The 22,937-nt window shown below is 38.5% G+C and overlaps 1 protein-coding gene across 1 annotated transcript; it reads left to right on the top strand.

Annotated features, from left to right (window-relative positions):
- Positions 1–1,751: 1,751 nt before the first annotated feature.
- Positions 1,752–22,034, top strand: LOC137965675 (phosphoinositide phospholipase C 2-like). Its single transcript, XM_068811984.1, has 9 exons — positions 1,752–2,119; positions 2,459–2,655; positions 12,374–12,509; positions 12,597–12,836; positions 13,005–13,240; positions 14,383–14,500; positions 20,269–20,421; positions 20,505–20,591; positions 21,581–22,034. The coding sequence occupies exons 1-9, from the start codon at positions 1,808–1,810 to the stop codon at positions 21,872–21,874; spliced, it is 1,773 nt and encodes a 590-aa protein (XP_068668085.1). The 5' UTR covers positions 1,752–1,807; the 3' UTR covers positions 21,875–22,034.
- Positions 22,035–22,937: the final 903 nt, after the last annotated feature.

Below are 22,937 nucleotides of genomic sequence, written 5' to 3'. Positions count from 1 at the left end.
CAAAATACAAGTGAACATATAGAGATGAGACATTGAGCATGAACTTTGAAGTTGCATCACACAATAGTGGAAACTCAAATAATAGAAAAATTACATCACAATTTGCAATGAGGTTAGATATTAATTATGAAATAATATATTACCTACTCCAATTATAAAAAACCAAGTTATGAAAAAATAGTAATTAATATTTGATTATTTGAATAACATTGCTAATTGATAATTAACATTGACAAATATTATTTAAAATGTTTAACAAAGTTAAAAAAAATAAAAAAATATTATTAAACATTTTAGAAAAAGGTTGTGTAAATTGATGAAATATTTTAGAAAACGACATGATAAAAGGGAACTCTATTAAAATATTTTGTAAATCAGACTTATTTTTGTGAGAGCCATAGTTTAAGGGTAACTATATTATATTTGTCTCGTTTTGGATGACGGGTCGTGCTCGAATATCTTTTCTATGGACTATAGCAAAATCACTACAATTAACAACAAATTAGTCATTTGATTTCACATTTTATTGAGGTGATTTGAAATGTTATTACTAGGTTTGAAGGTGTGTTTGAATTAAATGGATGGTTTAGTTAGTCATATTTAGCATAATTTGTGAAATCTTTAATTAGACCAAACTAGTTAAAAGGAGTAGAGCTACATTAATTCCAAATAGAGGTGTATTTCTCCCTTCATTTGTTCAATATTTATTCCAAAATGTAAATATGTATATTTTTATTTGTTGATAAATACCCAGTCATATAATTTTACATTTTTACATATACTAATCATATATTAATTATACTACCACGTCAAACTCGTTTAAGTTGTAGATTCGTGTCATTTGAGTTACAGTTTCTAGTTTATTCAAATCCCCATTTTTGAGTTTCCTTATTACGCTTAAAAATAAATTAAATCTTCGATTTCGTCTAATCCATATAGTTAATGTAGAGCTACATTATCTAAAACAAGATACACAAGTATTTTAAATATTCGTTAATGCGTATACGAGTTTTTGAAAATTTGTATACACATCGACTTGAAATTATATATCTCATTTTTTAGATTTATATATATGTATGGATAATAACATTCTTGTAGGTGACATGTCAAATATATCTAAACTAATACACAAAAAGGATTAGATATGTTAATACATATTATTGATATTAATTATTCCATTAAAATCACATGAATGAATAAAGTGAATAAAAGCTAGTTTTATGAAGAAATTAACCCATTTATCTCCACAATTCAACAGATATGAACTGAGATATGTAGGAAATTCGAGATGCCCATCACTACCCAATATATGCTTGATATAACGAATCATATAGGAGTTTACGTCCATGTAGAGGAATCGGGCATCTGCCCGAGAGCGAAGAAAAGCAGGTGCTACCAAACCTCTCTTCTCCGTTATTCTAATCCATTTTAAACTTTGGAGGAATACGATGATGTTGAAGCATAAGGCCACACTGGATTGTTCATATAAAATCACTTTACAGGTGTAAAAACTGAAAACCTGTCGTGAATTTCTATTTTATGCTCGTGGATTCCAATCGAAGATCAGATTAAAAAAATACCAACCAACTGCACGACTGGAAGCCAGCAGAGCGAGTCGTGAGGACGACGTGATAGAGAACCCAACTGGGACCCAAATGCCCGTTGAAGATTGCTTTTACTTCGGAGAGAAACGAATGGGATTCGATTCCTTTATGGCACTGTTGACGTGGGTCGCGGGGAAGAATGTTGAACTTCGTATTTTACTCATTGGAAAAATAGTGTTGGCCGTTGCTTTCTCTGCGATTCAATGGCGACTTACAGAGTGTGCTTTTGCTTCCGGCGGAAATTCAAACTGGGTTCTGCGGACGCGCCGGCGGAAGTCAAGTTGGTGTTCGAGCAGTTCTCGGAGAATGGCATTATGGGTGTGGATCAGTTGCACCGATTCTTGGTCGAATTCCAAGGGGAGGAGTCGGCTACAAAGGAGGACGCAAAGGCAATCCTTCACAGCCTCCGGGAACTTAAGCATTTACGCACTTTTCTGACCAGGGGGCTTAACCTCGAAGCTTTCATTCGATATCTCACCGGAGACAGTAATCCGCCTCTTCCGTCTTCTCGAGGGGTAGGATGTTTTCTTTTTCGGTGAGAATTTGTCTAGTATTGCCTTCATCGCTCGAGGGTCCGGTCTGTCCAGTAAAGAAGAGAGTTGTCTATTAATTTGAATTTCCACTCAGCATAAAAACTTCAGTTTAGTACCATTCATGGTGACACTCCGGTTGCATTGGTGGACTTGAAGCAGAAAACATAAATGGGCGATGAAACTAATCTTTCTCCATTTTGTAAAGAACTTAGAGATGCTACAAGCTTTTTACATTGCCCCAGAAAAGTTTTTTCTTTTCTTATGAGTAGGAAGTGAAGATACATGTTTGGTATATGATGGTATTTATGTGTCTCCTTTCAGGTTCACCATGATATGACTGCCCCGTTATCACATTATTTTATATATACAGGCCATAATTCCTATTTAACGGGGAACCAACTCAGCAGTGATGCCAGTGATGTCCCGATAAGGACAGCACTTGAGAGAGGTGTTAGAGTTATTGAACTAGATATGTGGCCAAATTCGATGAGGGATAATGTGGCTATTTACCATGGAAGGTATGGATTTGATTTTCACAGAGATCTATGTTCAAATGCCCTTAGTTCAAAGTTCAGTGTACACTAGGTTGTGGTTGTCTTAGAGCTAAGTAAAGAAGAGTAAGAATAATATTAATTATTGATTTTGCTGCAAATATCTATTTTTAGCTCTAAGTTTGATCTAACTGGTGATCTTAATAGTTTTACATTTCTAAATTTAAATATTGATTTATCATCTTCTAGTAAAAATGTCAATCTTGTAAGGTTCCATGAAGAAGTCCCTCAACAAGAGTCTTAAAAGAAAAGTTAGCTATTTGTAGATCCAATCTTGATATCCTATAGTTGGTATCTATTCTGTGATTTGTCCAAGTACTTTCTGTGAGGTTTGTTATTGATTTGGTAAAAAAAATATGACCAGTTCATGCAGCATAAGATGAATTCCTTGAAAGACTTTTTCTTAAAATGAAGTGTATGACAAAATGGAATATGGGGATTTATTAATTCAATCTGGTTACTTCTGCCTTAGTTTGATCCCACTATTGCCATATATGATATATAATATATTCAAAGTACAAAATAGCTGAAAAAGATTGACTGGATTGTAATTTTTAATCAGTAATGTTTAGTTTCATGTGTACTTTACAGTTTTATGAGAACTGTGACGATTATTTACTAACTATTAGAAGAATAAATTAAACAAAGAATCTCATTTCAGTTCTGTATAATGAATAATCTCCATAAGGAAAACTGTTGGGTCTTGCCTTGATGAGGAATGCACATTTACATGACTGCAACAAACTAAGCAACTATGAAGAAGCAGATCCAGCAAAAAGAGAAGACAAAAGGAGAAGAGGAAGACAGAAGAGAGGAGAGAATGGGAGACTAAAGTATTTGACATGGAAAAGTGAGGGAGAACAGTCAAGCTTAATCAGAGATTGACATCTCTGTTTTTGATCTTTTTGAAAAGAAAAGTTAAATATATGCTCATTTGGCAACAGCAAATAGCAAAAATGATAAATTACAAATATGTCCCTAATGCAGATTACATACATCAAGAACCTTACTAAAGATGGTCTTTTAAAATCCATTTGTGGAAGTGCTTTCCTATATATATGTATATATATATATATTATATACAAAGAGCATTATCAATCTACTGTATTTCATTTTTTTAAAACTGTGATGATTTTATTTCAAGGAAAGCAAGAAAATACATCAAGGGAGGCCTCCCCTAACAACAAGAGATCGAAGGGAGGGACCCAATTTAGCACGAGAGTCTACTGCTATATTGGCTGATCTAAGTACTTGGGACCAAGTACATGAAATAGAGGAGACAATATCTATGATATCGAGAAAATGATGCCAATGACGCCAAAGAGGGAAGGAGGCGGTGGAGTACCATCCGATGACAACTTTTGAGTCTCCTTCCACAAAAAGCGGAAGTGATTCTAAAATATGCAGAGGCTATGAAGAAGACCCGAGAACTCAGTCGTAGTTGAGTTTGCAATGCTGAGTGGGTCAGAATATGAGATAATAGTTGTGCCTCTTGGATCAAAGATCACCCCACCAAAGCCAGCCAATCCTGGATTCAAGAGCACTGCCATTAAAGTGACCAGCAGGGGGGGGGGGGGGGGACCGGAAGTGAGCAATAACCTTCCAGTTGGTGCAGAGAGGAGCGCATGAGAGGCACGTAAATTCTTTCCAAGCGCGGATCCAAGTGGTTACAGTACAAACCACCTCAGCAGCTAAGCGGAAAGCACAATCAAAACACCAGGAGTTCCTTTCCTTCCAGAGGCACTAGGGAATATAAACAATACATGCCGATAAAAGGAGCTTGCCAAGACTGGGAAGGCAGACCCCGGAGGGGTAGCGGCACATGGTGCTCAAGTCATGAGGGATGCAAAAATGGAGGCCCATGTTGTCGATCAGAGAGGTCCAAACTTGTTAGGCGAAAGCATAGTGAAGAAGGAGGTGACTAATAGTCTCAATCTTCAGCCCACAGAAGGGGCAGAGGGGAATAGGAGTAGTATTGCCATGCCGTATGAGATTGTCGACAGTGAGGATTCTATTGCGGTAGGCGCTCCAGAGAAAAAATTTCACTTTGGGAGGAGCCAAGAGAAGTCAAGCGATGGCAGTCGAGTGAGGAGGGGGAGACCGGGTCCAACCCATAAGATGTTGACAAGCCGAAGATACCGAGAAACGACCGTTGTCATCAGGAAACCAGATCATCTGCTGTCATCAGGAAGCCAAATCATCCGATCAATCTACTGTGTTGCTGTTCAACAATCAGGATGAGTTATGTTATTAAAAATTCGTTCCTCAACAAATAGTTTCATTATTATTTATTTATCTTTTTTTTGAGAATGATGAACATTCTCCCTTTCCCCTTTCCCCCCACCCCTACTATAATTTTTTTTTTCTTCTTTGTTTTGGTTAAAGTGAGAAATAGAATAGTTGGTGTTACTAATTTCAATATGTTAATTGTTAAATATAGTGGTGTTAAGTTGTGTTTGTTGGGCCTTTTGACTATCGCCACGGGGAGGGGGTGGGGGGTGGTTTCTAGTTTGAGATATTGAGTTCAAGTCTCACCAGGGGTATTTGTTGCAGTGCACAAGTTTAATTAACGTTGTTGTTAAGTCACTTGATGGTAAAAAGTCATTAATTGTTAAATGTAAGTGGTAATGATTGACTTAAGTTAAGAAGGGTGTTTGTCCATTTTTACTTTTTAGAAACACACCGGGTTTGTCAAACCTCTCAAAGTTTCAAAATATGCATGTTAAAATGCAAAAAACTGATGGTCCAAGCCTGGGTAGACGGGAGTAGGCCTTCCCTTTGAAGTTGCGATTCTTAAAAGGAAAAATCAAGAATGGGCCACAAACCGTCGTTCCTCTTTGGCAGCCAAGAAGGCTTCTCTCATTTCTCAGATTGCGTACCTGGATTTGGTAGAAGAACAAAGGTATTTAACTCCGGTGGAGTTTTCTTCCCGAGTTTCTCTTAACTCTAAACTCAATACCATTCTGATCAAGAGAAAATTCGTTGGAAGCAAAGAGCCAAATTTAAATGGCTGAAGGAGGGAGATGCAAATACAAAATTTTTCCATGCCGTGGCTTCGGCAAAATGGAGGTCCAACCGAATTACCTCATTATGTATCAATAATGAAGTAATGTTGTGTCGGGACCTCAATTACCAATGTGTTGCTGAAGTTTTTTACAGATTTATATTCGAAGGAATGCCCTAACAGGCCAAGGCTTCAACACATCAGTTTCTCTCATCTCTCTCTAGTAGTTGCCTCTTTATTAGAACTTCCTTTCTTTGTCGGAAAAATTGAGCATGCCGTTCTTGGCATGGAAAGTGATAGGGTGCCGGGTCTTGATGGTTTCAATGGGGATTTTTTAAAAATATTTTGGCCTCAGCTCAAAGGAGGATATCATAGCAATGATCCACGACTTCTTCAGAAATGGTATCACCTTTCGCAGTATTGGCGCATCTTTTATTGCCTTGGTCCGAAGAAAGCTAGTGTTGAGAAGTCAGAGGACTTCCGGCCGATCAGTCTTGTCACAAGTGCTTACAAAATCATAAGTAGAATTTTGGCTCACCGTTTAAAGGTTCTTCTCCCAACTGTCATTCACAGAGGGCAAGACGATTTCCTTAAAGGAAGAGAAATTTTGGATTCTGCTATGGCAACTCATGTGCTTATTGATCATTTCCATCATAACAAGGATCCAAGAATTGCCTTGAAACTCGATCTCGAAAGGGCTTTCGACAGAGTCAACTGGATCTTGCTCGATGAGATTATGGAAAAAATGGATTTTGGTGAAAATTGGAGATTTTGGATCAGAAATTGTGTGGGCTCGGCCTCTTATTCTCTCATCCTCAATGGCTCAATTTGTGAGTATTTCAAAGGGACCGGAGGGATCAGACAGGGTGATCTGCTTTCCCCACTTCTATTTAACATGGTTGCTGAATTCCCCTTTGCAGTGCTTTACTCGGCGGTCAATCTTGGGTGGCTTCCTCCTACCAACAGGCCTTTAATGTTCCCATCCTCCAGTATGCAGATGATACCATCATATTTGGAATCGATAACATTGATGGAGCTAGAAAGATTAAAGCAGTACTAGATCTATTCGAATTAGCTTCTGGATAGAAAGTCAATTGGGGAAAAACTTCTCTCATGGGTTTCATTGTCAACCTTGAGCTCCTTGTAGAGATGGCGAGTTTATTTGGCTGCATAACAAGCCACCTACCAGCTACCTATCTCGGCTTGCCATTATTCAATGGCCGCATATGCAAAAGTTTTTGGAATCCGGTGTTTGAGAAAATTGAATCCCGGCTAGCAACTTGGAAGGGGTGTCTACTCAGTAAGGCTGGGAGGCTCATCCTCCTCAAGTCTTGCATTGTTGGCATCCCGAATTATGCATTATCATTTATGCCCTGTCCTACATCCATATGTAAGACTATGGATAAGCTCAAACGAAGATTTCTATGGAAGGGATCGAGTGATGCCTTTAAATATCATATGGTCAAATGGGATGATGTCTGTTTGCCAAAAAATATGGGTGGCCTGGGGATTCGGAAATCAAAGGAAATGAACCAAGCGTTGCTCCTAAAATGGTTATGGAAGTTCAATACACCTTCTTCAAATCTTTGGAAGGAAATGGTTCTTGTCAAACTCGATGGTGTCGCTCATTGGTTGTTTTCAGGAGGGAATCGAAGAGGTCTAACTTAAATTTGGAGAGCATTATACCTAATTCTTCCAAAAAAATTTCTCTGCTAGTAGATTCTTTGTTGGAAACGGTAGATCCCTCAATTTTTGGGATGATTTGTGGATGGGGCAGGAGCCGCTACAGATTGCTTTCAAAAGTCTTTTTCTCCTCTCTGCATGTAGAGACATATCAGTAGTTGATGCTTTTGAGAGGGGCAGTCTGAGCCTTCATTCCAGAAGGGGTCTATCTGATACAGGGGCTTCGAAAGCCAGTCGTTTGATGGATTCTGTAAGCTCGGTAAAAATTCGACCTTCAGAGGTTGACAAGCTCATTTGGTGGCCGGACAAAAGAGGTATCATCTGCTTTCGGATACATTAATGGTTGGAATCCGTCTCAAAAGGAGCATGAGGTCTATTTCGTATGGCATCTCTGTGCACCTCCTAAGATAAAATTCTTCATGTGGAGTGCCTGTCAAAGCAAGATTCTCTCGGCAGACGTGCTTAGAAGAAGAGGTCACCCCTCAATTGACCCCCTGTGCTCTTTTGCAACATTGAAGCTGAAACCACAAGCCACATTCTGCTACGATGCACCTTCTCATGGAAGGTGTGAACTTCCATTCTCAGTATGATGGGGTTACAATTCTGCATGGCGGCTGATCTGATCTCTTTCAGCAAGTTGCTCATTGGTACTCCCCTTTTGGGTCTCGGTAAAGTGATGCTCTCCGCTTGTGCTAGTTTCATTTCATGGGGGCTTTGGAATGAACGCAATTGAAGGCGATTTGATACAAAAAGTGAATCAATGGACTGTGTCGTAGACCAAGTGGTGTGACATATCTCTTCTTGGCTTCTGACAATGAAGTCTTTTTCCTCCTTAGTGGGTACCCCTCTCCGTAAAAACTGGAGAAATTTGGATATGATGCACTCTGGGACAAAGGTCCAAGTAATGTAGGAATGGGCCCTTCCTGATCCTGATTACCTTAAGTTGAACTTTGATGACACTTCTCTTGGTAATCCCGGGTTTTCTGGCTTTGAAGGGGTTATTTTGGATCCATCTGGTAATCAATTTTTTTCTTACGCTGGTCCTTTAGGCATATCCGATTCTACATCCGTTGAGCTTTATGGCCTCCTCAACGGGCTCCGTGTTTTCAGAGACAAGTGCAGTGGTCCCCTTCATATTGAAGGGGACTCGAAGTGTCAGCGGCTAGCCAATACACCCAAAAGACCGATCTGTTAAGTGCGGAAAGCTACCACCTACAAGAGTGGACGGAACTACTTTGACACCCACCCTGCCCATTCTTGACCGCCTCTCACGGGATTCGAACGCGGGACGTGGCGTGCCCAACTCTGATACCATGTCAACGGCTAGCCAATACACCCAAAAGACCGATCTGTTAGGTGCGGAAAGCTACCGCCTACAAGAGTGGACGAACCATTTTGACACGAAGGTGGTCATTGGATGGTGTGAGTGTGCATCCTCTCCCTCATGGCATCATTGGGACATCTTTCGGGAGATTCTAGAAATTACCTCAATTTTATCTTGTATTTGGTCTCACATTCCGAGATCGACAAATTTGGCAGCAGATGTGCTTGTCGAGCACGGAGCTATCCCAATCGCTTGTTGTCAGGGATCTAGTCCCTCCTCTTTTGTAATTTCTCTTGTTAATATAAATACATCTTTATAAAAAAAATGTAGAAAACTGTTATGGTTATGAGGAAAACCTGTTCTCAGGTTCAAGTTGAAGAATTTATTCTTTATTATAGTTAGTTTGAATGTACCAGTGCTGAGGCACCGAATATATGATTCTGGTAATCTTTTAATCATGGAATCTTTATTTTGAGTTTTATGTTCTAATTCTTGGGATTCAAAATAAATACTGTTGGCGACATGAAAGTGTAACTATAAATGTTAAACCGGATTTGAAAAGCAACTCATATCGGGCTTATATCATTAAATTTTTTTTATGGAATTGAAAAGCAACTCATATCAGGCTTATATCATTAAATGTTTTTTATGGAATTGAGAACCTCAAGGGAGATGCATTCCTGTATCAGTAAAGTCTCTCAATTTGAAGGCTGAAAATTTGAGAACTTATCATGTTCCTCAACCTCTACAGATTATTCAATAGTCATTATTCCCATGGGTGTTAGGGGTTTGAGATCTTGGACAAATACTCGAAGTGAGCAATTCATAGCCAAAGAGACTTTCTATGGTTGTTCAGTTGAATCACTTGAGGTAAGTGTTCAACAAGAATCCCTAAAAACTATTAATAACACAAAAAATTCAACAATCAAAGGAAGTGTGAGAATTGAGAGAATAGGGTTTGCTGCGGGAAAGAGAGCAGCAAACTAGGGGTCAGGTCGACCCACTAACTCCTTTATGTATTAACGTAAGTAAAGAATAGTAAAAAGACTGAAATGCCATTGTCTCCCTATTACACTAGTATATCACTGTTCTAAAGAAATAAAACTGAAAAATAATTACATTATCGTGCGAGTACTAAACCTATTGGAGAGAGAGGGGTAAAGACTAAGCTACCCATAAGTAAAACTACAGTTATACCCCGGGATTACAATCTTCAACAAGTTTCTTAGCTGTATTGATTGAGATAAGTTTGTTTATTTTTATTTCTTACATTATATTTTTGAATATTGATATTCATACCTTCCAATATCCAGTCCCTATATCCACTTTAGAATGTTCAGTCATTTGCACAACCCTAGTTGAAGGATCGCTTGTAAGACCATTATCAACATCAATGATGCATCTGTCATGTTGGTCATCATGAGTGTTGAGTAGGAAAAAGTCCCACTTTGAGAAGTGTTAAGAAGAATGATCAAGTTATAAGGTTGAACAATAGGCTTATTAATTGCCTAGTCATTTTGGGATGAAACTGTGCTCAATCCAACAAAAGTGCGGGATAGTTGAATAGGAGCGTTGAACTTCGACAAGCAAGTGATTCTTCTCTCTAAGTGACCAGATTTTTGAGGTTAAATGAGGAGCAGCCTCACCTTGCTTTCTACTGGCTTGTTGCGCTCCGAAACCAAGCTTCATCCATTGTGTTGAGGAATAAAGTTTTTTTGAAAGTTCTACTTGAAATTGATGGTGTCAGTTCCCTCTATTGTGAGGGAAGGGAGAAAACGAAATTAGAATCCAGGAAGATTGTGAATCATCTTTGTGGATCCGCGGCGACTTTAAATATTGATGAAGCAAGAGCATGCTATCAAGATTTAAGAGGCCAGCATGTCGCTCATCCTCCATATTTGATTTGAAGGCGTATGATGAGAGTTTAGCCAACTATGAGGTGAACAAGTATTTGGAAGATCTTACAAGGATTAGCCATGTCAGGTTACATGTGGTCGATGCAATATCATTCACACTCTAATACCACTGTTGGATTGAGCCCGGTTCCATCCCAAAATGACTAGTCACTTAGAGGCTTATTGCTCAACCTGATAACTTAGTTATTTTTCTTAACATTTATCAATTTGGGATTTTTTCCCACTCAACACTCCTCTTGTCCAAGTTTGCACATAACGGGTCTGCAACGTGTCTAGAACATACGAATCACCTGACCCTCAACTCATGGAGCTGTTATTGTCCTGGGTTAAGTACCTATGCCTTTCGCTCTTAACAGGCCGGTCTTTTGGGTAGTATTGGCTAGGTGCTTAACATTTGGTATCAGAGCGGGTTCCCATGTCGCGAGTTCGAGTCCCAGGGAGCGCAAAGGCTGGATTAAAATTACTGGTAGGTCGCAGAGGCTGGATTAAAATTACTGGTAGGTCGCGTCTAGGTATTATCGGTTGGGCCAGTGTCGTTGCACCACCGTGGTCGTCGGCTAGCGAAGGTGGGGTTACGGTCCTGGGTTAAGTACCTATGCCTTCCGCTCCTAACAAGCCGGTCTTTTGGGTAGTATTGGCTAGGTGCTTAACATTTTATGGTCCTGGGTTAAGTACCTATGTCTTCCGCTCCTAACAGGCCGGTCTTTTGGGTAGTATTGGCTAGGTGCAGGCGCTACGTCCAGACTTCGAGTCCCAGGTGTGCAGGTGGACCGCACGCCCCTGGCGGGGCGCCGTAAGGGAGTATGGGCTCCTGACCTGGTCCCCGTTGCTGTGGTCATCGGCTCGGGAGGGCAAGGTGTACTCTTATGGTCCTGCAAGACCATAACAAGAGCTCACAATGTACAAATAAGAGCTCACAAACTGGGCCTTGGCCCATGCACTTAACCTACTTTGATACCACTATTAGGTTGAGCCTAGTTCCATCCCAGAATGACGAGCCACTTAAGAGGCCTATTGCTTAACCTCATAATGTAGGACTTTTTCCCACTCAACAATGAGGATGTTCATATTGCTCTAGAGGCATGACAATCAATCTAGTTTTCGAACCACAAGATTAGAAGTAAAGTGAAAATTGAGACTTCATTTTAACTTTTTTATTAATCTCACTTAAGTGGGTTTAAAAAATGACCAAAATACCCCTCATAAGTGAACTCAGTCAGCAGCATATAAGAGAGCATAAAATAAAATAAAAATTGTAACTTTGCCCCTTCTAAACACATATTAATTTCTAGACAACTTCTACTTCTCTATATTTAGACTACCCACATGTATAATGACTAAAATTACCCCTGACTTCTAACAAAGCAGGTTTACTGGGAGGTCTAATGAAAGAAGAAAAGCAAATACATGTTATGGACTCATTGCTTGACCCTCCCAGTAAATGTTGCATATTATGGGTCTGATTCTAATGGGCCAACAGAAATATGTGCAGTGAGAGGCATCACTTTTTATCTCTCAAGCTTCTAGTTCTCTCTCTTAGTAGCATATTTGCAATCTTACACTTTTTGTTTCATGTTCTTTTTTGAATCTTTCTTAATCTATTAGTTATTTCATGTTTGTGCAAGCATTACCTTGTTCAATAACCTAATTTTATTTTTTTTATTTAGGCTGTCTGTGAGCATTCTTTTATATCTCATAATAATGTTCAAATAAAAAATATTTTGTCTTGTGACATTATTATTTCTGCTAACACTATAGGACACTAACTACACCGGTGGAGCTCATTAAGTGCTTGAGAACAATAAAAGAATATGCTTTTGTTGCATCTCCATATCCTGTTGTGATAACTCTTGAGGATCATCTCACTCCGGATCTTCAGGCTAAAGTGGCTCAGGTAAGCATTTAATTTTATCTTGGAGCCTTTTCTTTTCTTTATTTCAGATATGCTCTTTCTTTGACTTGAAAGACTTATCTTTTGAAGATGATCAATAAAACATTCGGAGATATGCTGTTTTACCCCGATTCAGACCCTTTGAAAGAATTTCCTTCACCTGAAGAATTAAAGAAACGGTTCATCATTTCAACCAAACCCCCAAAAGAATACATGGAGAGCAAAAGTCAAAAGGAGAATGAATCTGGAAAGAAAAAGAGCTCAGAGGATGAAGAAACATGGGGAAAAGAAGTCCCGGACCTTAAAACGAAACTTGAAGCAGTTGATAAGGTAATTTGAGAAGTAACGCCTTTTGCATTAGTTTTCCTCTCTCTCTCTCTCTCTCTCCCCCTTTCTATGTCTCAATAGACATACACACCTAGACACCAAGACACATGCACATGCATAAAAATACTGATATATGCCTATTATCTGATTGGATTCATAAACTATTGTTAGCATAAAGAGCACGATAATGAGGACCTTCATCAGGAGGAAGGAGATCCAGATGATGGTGACCATAAACAAGAGAATGAAGCTCCAGAATACAAACATCTAATTGCAATTCATGCTGGGCATGGAAAGGGTACGTTAACAGAGATACTACAGGTGGATCCAAATAAAGTCAGACGTTTAAGCATGAGTGAGCTAGAGCTAGAAAATGCTGCAGAAACTCATGGTATTGAACTTGTCAGGTACTGAATGCATTTGGCTGACAGGTAAATTTATTATAAGATTTGAACAACATACATGTGAGTGCTTTATTTGGTAAGATTATGAAATTATTTATCTAGTCATGTTGCAGATGAAACTCCAGCTTCTAGGTACATGGGGGGTACTAAGCTAGTGCAGCTTTATACTATTGGTTTAGCTTCAGATGGTCTTATAAACTTTTGCTTTTTAGTTTAACCAACTCTGAATAAATTTAGAAATAGAATAGAGAGGAAAACAAATCGATGGGACAACCAGAAAATAAAGAAGGAAAGAAGAAATATGAGTCAATAACACTTGCACTGGTGCTTTAGTGAGAAGATCAACTAGTTTTTTTTTTTTTTTTTTTTTGAGATAGTGCATTTCTATTCGTTTTTTGAGCAAGATTTATTATCCTGAGGGCTATAAGCACAAATGTTTGCAAAAAATGCTCTAGTAACAAATAAAAGTAAGAAGATACATACCCTTCAGCATTACAAGACCATAATTTTTAATATGTGTATGATCTTATTCACCATTGCCATTGAAAATATTCAGAAGCATGGAATATAATTCAGATTTATCTTTCAACCGTCAAAAAAGTTTTGTCATTCTTGAAAAATCATCAATAAATTTTTTTCACAAAAAGAGGAAGATGGATGAGAGAAACAGCAAATTTGTCAGAGAAAGAGAATTAGGAAGTTGAATTTCTGCTGTTTGACACCCCTCTCATATTATACGAGTAATTTACCAAAATTACATAAATGCCCCTTGGGTTAATAACAAGTAGAAAACAGTTTATAGGTTCAACCCAAAATACCCCTAGACACAATACATGTAGCACCAAGCATGATCTTAGTCTAAAATTAGACAGCCTGTGTTCATTTTTCAGTGACACTGATTATATGTGTTGGCTGATTTCGTAGACGCGTGCAGTTTTTCATGCTTCTTATACACCTTATTCACACTGCCTATTTAATGTGAACTTTTTCCTTAGGATAGTTCCTCTGTGCCATTAATATTTGATGTGGAAAGGACAGCATCAATAAATTTACAAAGAATCTTTTTTATATTTAAATTTATATGTGAAAGTTCATTCCTGTAAACAAACTTTCTGTTTTTTAGTAATGACATTTGTCTTTTCTAGGTTCACCCAGAGGAACTTGCTAAGAATATATCCCAAGGGCACGCGCATTGACTCTTCAAACTACAATCCGATGCTTGGATGGATGCATGGAGCCCAGATGGTTGCCTTTAACATGCAGGTTACATTCTGTATTTTGGTAGATGAAGAACTTCTTTTCTTATAAATGCTATTGCCATGATTGCTAGATTCATGACTGGATGCCAAAAAACTTATCTCCTCTTAGGAGTGGGTGCATTTGCATTTTTAACTCTAATATGTGGAAATATTAAAGAAACCTGAAAGAAAACGTCAAATTTGAGCAAGAACATATTAGCTAGTCAAGTACGCTATATGCCATTTCAAAAAAAAAAAAAAAAAAAAAAAAAATTTAAAAAAAACAGTACGCTATATGCCAAAAAGAAAGAAGAAAAAAAGAAAAGAAAATTACCATAAAAGTAAACTAGTACAATCTCTACCATTTAAAATTGGTAAATAAAAGAAGCCTAACAGTCTATCTATGTTTTTTTTTTTTTTTTTTGAGAAAAGTGTGGTTTCATTATGCCCAAAGGCAAAATCTACAGGGAGGGGGGTCCTAACATTGAGAGATTGGAGGGAAACCCCTTCTTTAGCAAGAGAGTCAGCCAAAACTATTGGCTACTCTAGGAACATAGCTTCAAGTAAAAACAATACAATTTGCAAGCACCAAAGTTTCAAAATACCAAGACCAATGATGCCAGGGAGGCTTTTTCTTCCCGGAGCACCAATTGACCATGCATTTGAAATCACCCTCAACATGGAGAGGGCCTTGGAATTTGTCTATGAACACCATAAGCCCATACCATAAGGCTTGAAGTTCTGCAGTTGTGGAATCAACAAGATCAAGGGGCCCCACAAAGGTAGCCGTGATGATGCCTGAGGAGTTTATGAAAGCACTGAAGGCCTAAGTTTGCCAGGGGATGAGTCCGTCGAAGTTGAGTTTTATAATGCTAGGCTTCGGAGGCTTCCAAGTTTCAACAGGGAGGGACTGAAGTGGGAGAGGCATGATACTTGATACCAGCTGCTCTTGACGAGGTCTGCCCTTCTTTGAAGATGGAAAGAGAACCGAGCCAAACAACCACCTACGACTGGCTTTCTTAGCAACACTCAGCCAAGGAGAAGAAGCCAGCTGAAAGACCTTTCGATTCTGCTTGTTCCATATATTCCAAGGGACAATGGTGAAACAAGCTTGAGACATGATTTAGTCAAGATTGGGAAGCTTGAGGCCTGCATTGAGCTGGATAACTCCTGAAAGAGTATCAGGCAAACAAATTGGGATTTCAAACTTGTTGAAGAAAAAACAGCAAATGCGCCAAGAGAACTGGCATTGAAGAAGAAGGTGGTCAATTGGTTCATCAACAAGCTGGCAAAGAGGGCAAACATTGCTTGGAGCATGAGATCCATAAGGACCATGATGAATAAGATTGTCTCTGGTTAGAAATTTCATGTGATGAGCTCTCCATAGGAAGAACTTTGCCTTGGGCAGACCTACGAGAACCCAAGTAGATGGCACTGAAGTAAGGGAAGTGTTCCTAGTGGTTAATGTGATTTGGAAGCAACAATGAAGGAACCATTGACCACAAGGTGCCAGATGAGCTTGTCAGGATGGTTATGCCTGACGAATTCTTGGCTTAGTTGTCCCATAAGTTGCTAATTTCAACAACCTCTAGATCGTTAAGGTCTCATTGGAAGTGCTAGCTCTAATCTGCATCGTGGAAGGCACCATTAATAAGGATGCTAGAGAGGAGAGGATTCAGATGTCTAATGAGGTTGAAAAGGAGTGGAAATTGATCTTTGAGCGGGGTGTTATGAGACCATGTGTCCATCCAAAAATGAATGCAAGGTGAACTGTGTGAATTTTTTGTATATGTACTTACAGATATGAGATAGGCGGCTAAGTAAAGTTTTTCAATTACTAGGTTCCACAAGGGGGGGGGAATAGGCCTCTGAGAGAGATGCCTAGCTAAGCAGCCAAAGCATTTAGAGTGCTTTCATCCAGAGTGAACCCATTTTGCCAGTTTTTTTTAAATTTTTTTTGACTTGGCATGATCTCAAATATGTGTAGGAGTGCCTTGATACGAATGATTTGTTTAGTTGAGCCTTCTCAAAATATAATAGTGTCATTCGCATACTAGATGATTGGGTTTTTAAGGCGGTCATCCGGTGAGAGAGGTTTGAGCTAGTCAAGGTCGTAAGCCTGTTTGAAGAGGTTGGTGAGACCCTCAACCACTATGTTAAAGAGAAAAGGGGATATGGGGTCCCCTTGTCGATAGCCCCTAGAGCTCCGTAAATGCCCACATGCACTACCATTTATGAGGATAGAATAATAGGCATCGAGGAAATGCAACTGGAGATCCAATTATGCCATTTGTTCTCGGATCCCATACCATCCAAGATAGAGTCCAAGAACTTCTTGCATACTTGGTGAATTGCTTTCTTGAAGTCTTGTTTAGTACTATCCTTGATTGGTTCCCTTTCTTGAAATTGTCTATGATAGATCATAGACAACTGGTAAGGATGCGGGAGATCAACTTGTAGGAGGTGGAGACAAGGCTGATGGGTATGAAGTTAGCAATTGATTCAACATCGTCTTTTTTAGGAATTAAGGATATGAGGGATGCACCAATGCAGTGATAGGTGATGCCATTGCTGAAGAAATCATCCATTGTAGTCCGAATGTTATTACCTAGGAAGCACCAATCCTACCAATAGAACTCCCATTGAACCCATTCGGTCTGGGGGCCTTATCAAGTGGCATTTGAAGGGTTGCATCTTCAATTTCCTTGCTTGTGAAAGGTCTCTCGAACTTGTCCCTTTGGTTGTCCGCGAGTCTCTTTGATGGAAGTTGAGTGAAGAATGGAAGATTTTATTTTGTGAAGAGACTCTCATCGAATCTTAAGATTTCATTAGTAATCGCTGATCTATTAGAGGTTAACTCGCCCTAAATGTGGAGTGAGTTACTTAACGAGGATAGTCATGTACCTTCACTGAGTATTACTGTTGAGAAAACATTGCAGATATATCATTGCTCTTGGGGAAGGTGTTAGGAAAGGTACTCGTTATTCATTGTCTAACTTTGTTTCTTTTGGTTTGTTATCTAACCAATATAAAAAGTTTCCTCCTTCAGTGCAGGCTGCTCATTCTTTTCCACAGTGGAAGTAGGCCATGGAAGTTGAAATGGAGGCATTATTAGATAGGAGGACCTAACAATTGTGTGATCTTCCCCCTGGTGCTACTATTGTTGGATGTAAATGGGTGTACACTGAAAGATAAAGCCAATGATTCTATTGAGAGGTTCATGGCAAGCTTGGTAGCCAATGGCTACAAATAGACTTATGACATTGATGTGTTTGAGATATTCTCTCCTGTTGCCAGATTATCCTCTGTCGGATTTTAGTTTCTATTGTTGTGGATCAGGGGTGGTCATTATGCTAACTTGACATAAAAAATGCTTTCTTGTATGGTGATCTGGATGAATAAGTCTATATGGAGCAACCTTCTTGGTATGTTGCTAAAGGGGAGATGGATAAAGTTTTCACACTCAAGAAAGCCATATATGGTTTAAAATAAAGTCCACGGGCATGGTTTGAAAAATTTAGCCAAGTGTCCATGGGTTTCTCTAGAAGTCAATGTGACCATTCACTTCTTTGTCCTGAAGTGGTCATTCGGTATCGTGGTGTTGTTAGTACATGTGGATGATATTATATTGTTTGGCAGCGATGTGGTTGGTATTGAAGAGGTCAAAACACATCTGGTAAAATATTTTCAAACTAAGGACTTTGGTTTGCTAAAATATTTTTTTGGAAATTTATATGGAAAAATAAATAAGGAAGGTCTTCTACTGACACAGAGGAAGTATGTAACAGATATGTTACAAGAGTGTGAGTTGTTGGGAGCCAAATCGATTGAGACTCCAATAAAAGTTGGACATGATCTTCATGATGATTCGAGTGCTAAACTCAATGATAAGATAGTGTGTTAAAGGTTGGTTGACGAATTTATATATGCTATTGTTACTCACCCAAATATTTCTTTTGCTATTAGTCTGGTTAGTCAGTTAATGGAATGCCCAAGAAAAATCCATTTGGTAGCTACACAAAAATCATGAGGTATTTGATAGGGTCACCTTGAAAAAGTCTCTTCTTTAAGCCTCGTAACCACCTAAAATTGAAGCCTTTTCTGATGCTGACTATACTGGTTGTAAACTGGACAGGAAATCTACTACTAGATACTGTGTATTTCTAGGTGGAAACTTGATAAGTTGGAAAAGTAAAAAACAGAATGTTGTAGCTCGATCCAGTGTTGAAGCAGGGTATATGACACAAACAGGATAAGTTGCAATAGCACACACTATCAGTGAATTGATGTGGGTAAGGTACATGACACAAGAGTTGGGGTTTCATTTAGATGAATTAATGATTATGAATTGTGACAATCAAGCAGCAATATTTATTGTCGGAAATCCAATGTTTTATGAGAGGACGAAACATATTGAAGTGGATTGCCATTTTATTCGGGAAGTTGTAATGAAGAAGGAAGTAGTCACTCCTGACGTTCGTTCTGGAGATCAACTTGGAGATGTATTCATTAAGGCTTTGGGAAAATGTGAGTTTGTGACATTCTACAAGAAGCTGGGCCTTATAGATAGATATGCTCCAACTTGATGGGGAGTATTAGAAAAGCTATTGGGGGGTATTTTGGTCATTTTACATCAGCAGATGTTACAGATTTCTATGACAACTTATTCTACATGTTTTATTATGTTTCTAGACTTAATTTCATGTAAGTTGGTTATGTAGAGTGGGAGATATAAGGTCTAAGTGATAAGTATGTAACGTGCATTTTTGTAAATTACCTAATCCCACTTATTCAATAGAAAGGGGTCGAGCTCGACTGTCAACGAGACTCAAATTTGAGATCTCTTTTCTCCCTATTTCCTTCTCTTCTCAATTTCTTTCTTTTCTCTCTTCAATATTCACTTTTCTCAATAGTAAAGGCCACTTAGAGGGAGGTGCAAATGCTAAGGTGTTGTTAAGAAACACCTTCCCTAGCCAAAGGGTTCGGTGATGTTCTTCAATTTTTTTTTGCTATGCTTCAGACATTGGTTAAAAATTTAAAGATGTCCTCTGCTTCATTGAAACACGTCAAGAAGGGATGACGGAGATTCTTCCCTATAACCCAATTGATGAAAACAAAAATATTCTCTCAAAGAATAGGGGAGAAGTGAATCTGCAAACAAACAGCCGGGGTAACTTTGCCACCATCAAATCATAGAGCCCTCAGCAGAGTAAACAAGAAGGATGTCACTTAATGAGCCTAAGATGAGAAATTGTATCTTTCACATGTTGAAGAGTATGGATATGGCAGATCAGTTTGTGTTCCTTATCATAGCTAGAAAATTGATTGAAAACTTGTAAGCATGTTTCTATACCTTGTATTTAGTTGGGGATTCTTTTGAACTTGAAGGAGAGGGAATGGCCTCGTATATATATTTAGACTGAAAAAGCAAGTATTTTTCAAAAGAGGCTACTTCAATGGAAACTGTAACATAAGATGACCCAATTTTTATCCCCAACAAAGCCCACAACTTTGTTTTAATTGAGAAAAACAAAAAGTACAATTTTCTGTAGTAGCATTTAATTGGGATACTAAAAAGTAGATTATGTCCTTGACTGGCAGTATGGAGCAGGATTATTTATTTATTTATTTTTCTCACTAGAAGGTAATGTGAAAAAACTGCTTCCAGTGATATTCATTATCTTTCTAGCTAAAGGTTTTAACGATGAGGCACCACTTATTTTCTGGACCAAGCTAAGATCACAATGTTCTAAAGAGAATGTTTTAAATTTTTTGTGTATTTTGCTGCTTTAGGGGTATGGCCGATCGCTCTGGTTGATGCACGGAATGTTCAGAGCGAATGGAGGATGTGGCTATGTGAAGAAACCTGATTTTCTTTTGAAGAGTGGTCCACATGATGAGATTTTTTATCCAACAAAAGTTTTACCAGTGAAGAAAACCTTGATGGTAAATAGTTTCCAGAACAACATCATACATGTTGCATTTCTTTTACGAATTACACTGTCTTACAATCATTGGAATCTGAACAGGTGAAAGTATATTTGGGAGATGGATGGTACTTGGATTTCCATCACACTCACTTTGATCTATATTCTCCTCCAGACTTCTACACACGGGTAATAACCAGTTGAGGTCCCTCAGCTGTTAGGGTGTGTTGGCTTCTGTATATGATTAGTTTACCAGTATAAGCTATTTGTTTCTCACCAAGTGAACCTTGATTACAAACTACAGTTGACAGTATCATTTCAATGAATAAATGAAACCAAAAAAATAAAAATAAAATCTAAAAGGTGAGGATCTGTTGGGCGTAGTTTGATCTTATTATGTTTTGCTTGCATGGGATTAGAATGCTTGTATAGGGTCAAGTTTTGGAGTGTATTATATGGAAGACAAACAACTCCTTTTTTTTATTTTTTATCATTGGTAATAACACAAGAATGTAAACCGACAAGCAGATCACTAAATGGGCACTCTTCTCTTTCTGGGACCAATGTAAATGATTGCATGTATCTGGCAATTTTACATGATTATCTGCTCCTCCCTGATACCTTGTTGGCAGCAATTGGGTAGGGAATGAACTTGTACCAGTCATGGGTTCTTGTTACCTGATTAGACAAACACATGCTTCTCCCATCTCTTATTAAACTAAATTCACTGAGTACTCACGAAATTTAATTGAGAGGCCTTGTTATCCATCTTCTTGTGCTACAATGGATGGATTTATTTACTTTCCATGGTCCTTGTGGTTCCTCTTTCCTGTTGTAGTCTTCAACAACGATGACCATGAAGTGGTTTTCTGTGTTTATAAGTTATAAAACCGATTTTCTACAAACTTTTATTTCAAAACTTGTAATGCACCTTTTTCATTAAGAATTAGCTCATGATTAGCAGCAAACAGGTACTGGGACTATTAACCACTTCATTTGTTATCATCACAGAAGTAAAGGCGTAAATGTTTTGTTGGATGACCTGTTACTGAAAGCAATAGCTTAGATGATATATTGGTTCCACCACAATATGATTTAAATTGTTTTCTCCTCTGTACGATTGTGGAAATATAACAGTGAAGAAAGTGAGTGGAGTTATTTGTTAAATCTGTCTACAGGTAGGCATAGCAGGAGTGCCAGATGATACCGTAATGAGAAAGACAAAGACAGTTGAGGATGACTGGGCTCCTGTTTGGAACGAAGAATTTACATTCCCTCTGACTGTTCCAGAATTGGCATTGCTTCGAATTGAAGTGCATGAGTATGACATGTCTGAGAAGGATGACTTTGGTGGTCAGACATGTTTGCCTGTTTCTGAGTTGAGATCAGGGATCCGAGCTGTCCCACTTTTTGACAAAAAAGGAGTGAAGCTTAAGTCAGTAAAGTTATTGATGAAGTTCAGCTTTGTCTGAGATAGCTTTACCTAGTCCTGTTGTCCTTGTTGGGTGCTTAATTGTGTTGTAATGAAAGTTCTTTATACTGTTTAAATATTGCTATTTACAGTGATAAGCATGAGACTCTTCCACAAATTTCACTTTGAATTTGCGTTTTATATATCATACTTTTATTCATGTATAGCCTTGTAAAGGAAATAATAGTTCTCATTAGCATGTTGATGATTGGGAATTCTTCTTTTGAGAGAAGATGACTGTGAGCTTAGTGACTTGTGGATCATATTTTAATCTCTGTTTTGCAGATACTGTGTCCTCCTTGATAGTGCCAGTAAGCACAGTAAATTTTACATTTTCTTAAACACTAATGTTGCAAAGTCTGCTTGCATTCATAAAATATGTTGGACAGATGAGAGGATCCTTCAGCCTTAGCTGTCACACTTGTTTCGGAGAAGGAACTGGAAGAGCAGATTTGAAGGCAAAAGGAATCCTTACAATCATGACTTTGTCAATTCAACACCCAATACCTTAATATGTCGGGGAAAGCTCCATCCATTGCCTTGATGTCTCTAATGAGTTGAATAAAATGGGAATATAATGAGAGATAGAATTGCAGAGCTCTAATGAGTTTAGATCAAACGCGGTTTATTTGCCAAACCGGTTCTCAGTCTGAGCCGATCGGGACCGCCAAACCCATTGACATCTTTGATTTGACTGATGACACTGTTTCCTTGAAGAGTAAAATAACCAGCGATGAGCTTTAAGAATCTGGTAAGCGACCGAGAGCGACTGACCTACTCTTCGCTTCTCTGATCATCTTCAGTAGACAGCAGACAAGTACTTATCATCTCTTCCATCCACCATCAGAGGAAGAAGCAGAATTCGTCAGGTGGTTGAGTATCATGAAATTTTTTATTATTCATCTATGTATTATGGATGCTGTTACTGTTTTTGATTCTCAAGCTATTTTAATCACACCCATTTCGAGAAACGTCCCTCGGAATGATGGGTTATGGTTTTTGTTGAGAACTCGACGGATACTCGGTTGAACCCATAGAGCTGTTTCGAAGGTGTTTGTCTCTTT

The sequence above is a fragment of the Aristolochia californica genome, unplaced genomic scaffold, assembly GCF_029961685.1.
Source record: "Aristolochia californica isolate CCGP_79_NKW_82.1479 unplaced genomic scaffold, dmAriCali1.0.hap1 SCAF_5, whole genome shotgun sequence".
NCBI classification, from domain to species: Eukaryota; Viridiplantae; Streptophyta; class Magnoliopsida; order Piperales; family Aristolochiaceae; genus Aristolochia; species Aristolochia californica.
Note: the sequence above shows the minus strand (reverse complement) of the source record. Positions and strands in the feature narration are given on the sequence as shown.

Coding starts and splice junctions, on each gene's coding strand:
- LOC137965675 (XM_068811984.1), top strand. CDS start 1,808: ATGGCGACTTACAGAGTGTGCTTTTGCTTCCGGCGGAAATTCAAACTG. Junction 2,120..2,458: donor CTCTTCCGTCTTCTCGAGGG/GTAGGATGTTTT, acceptor GTCTCCTTTCAG/GTTCACCATGATATGACTGC. Junction 13,241..14,382: donor CATGGTATTGAACTTGTCAG/GTACTGAATGCA, acceptor TGTCTTTTCTAG/GTTCACCCAGAGGAACTTGC.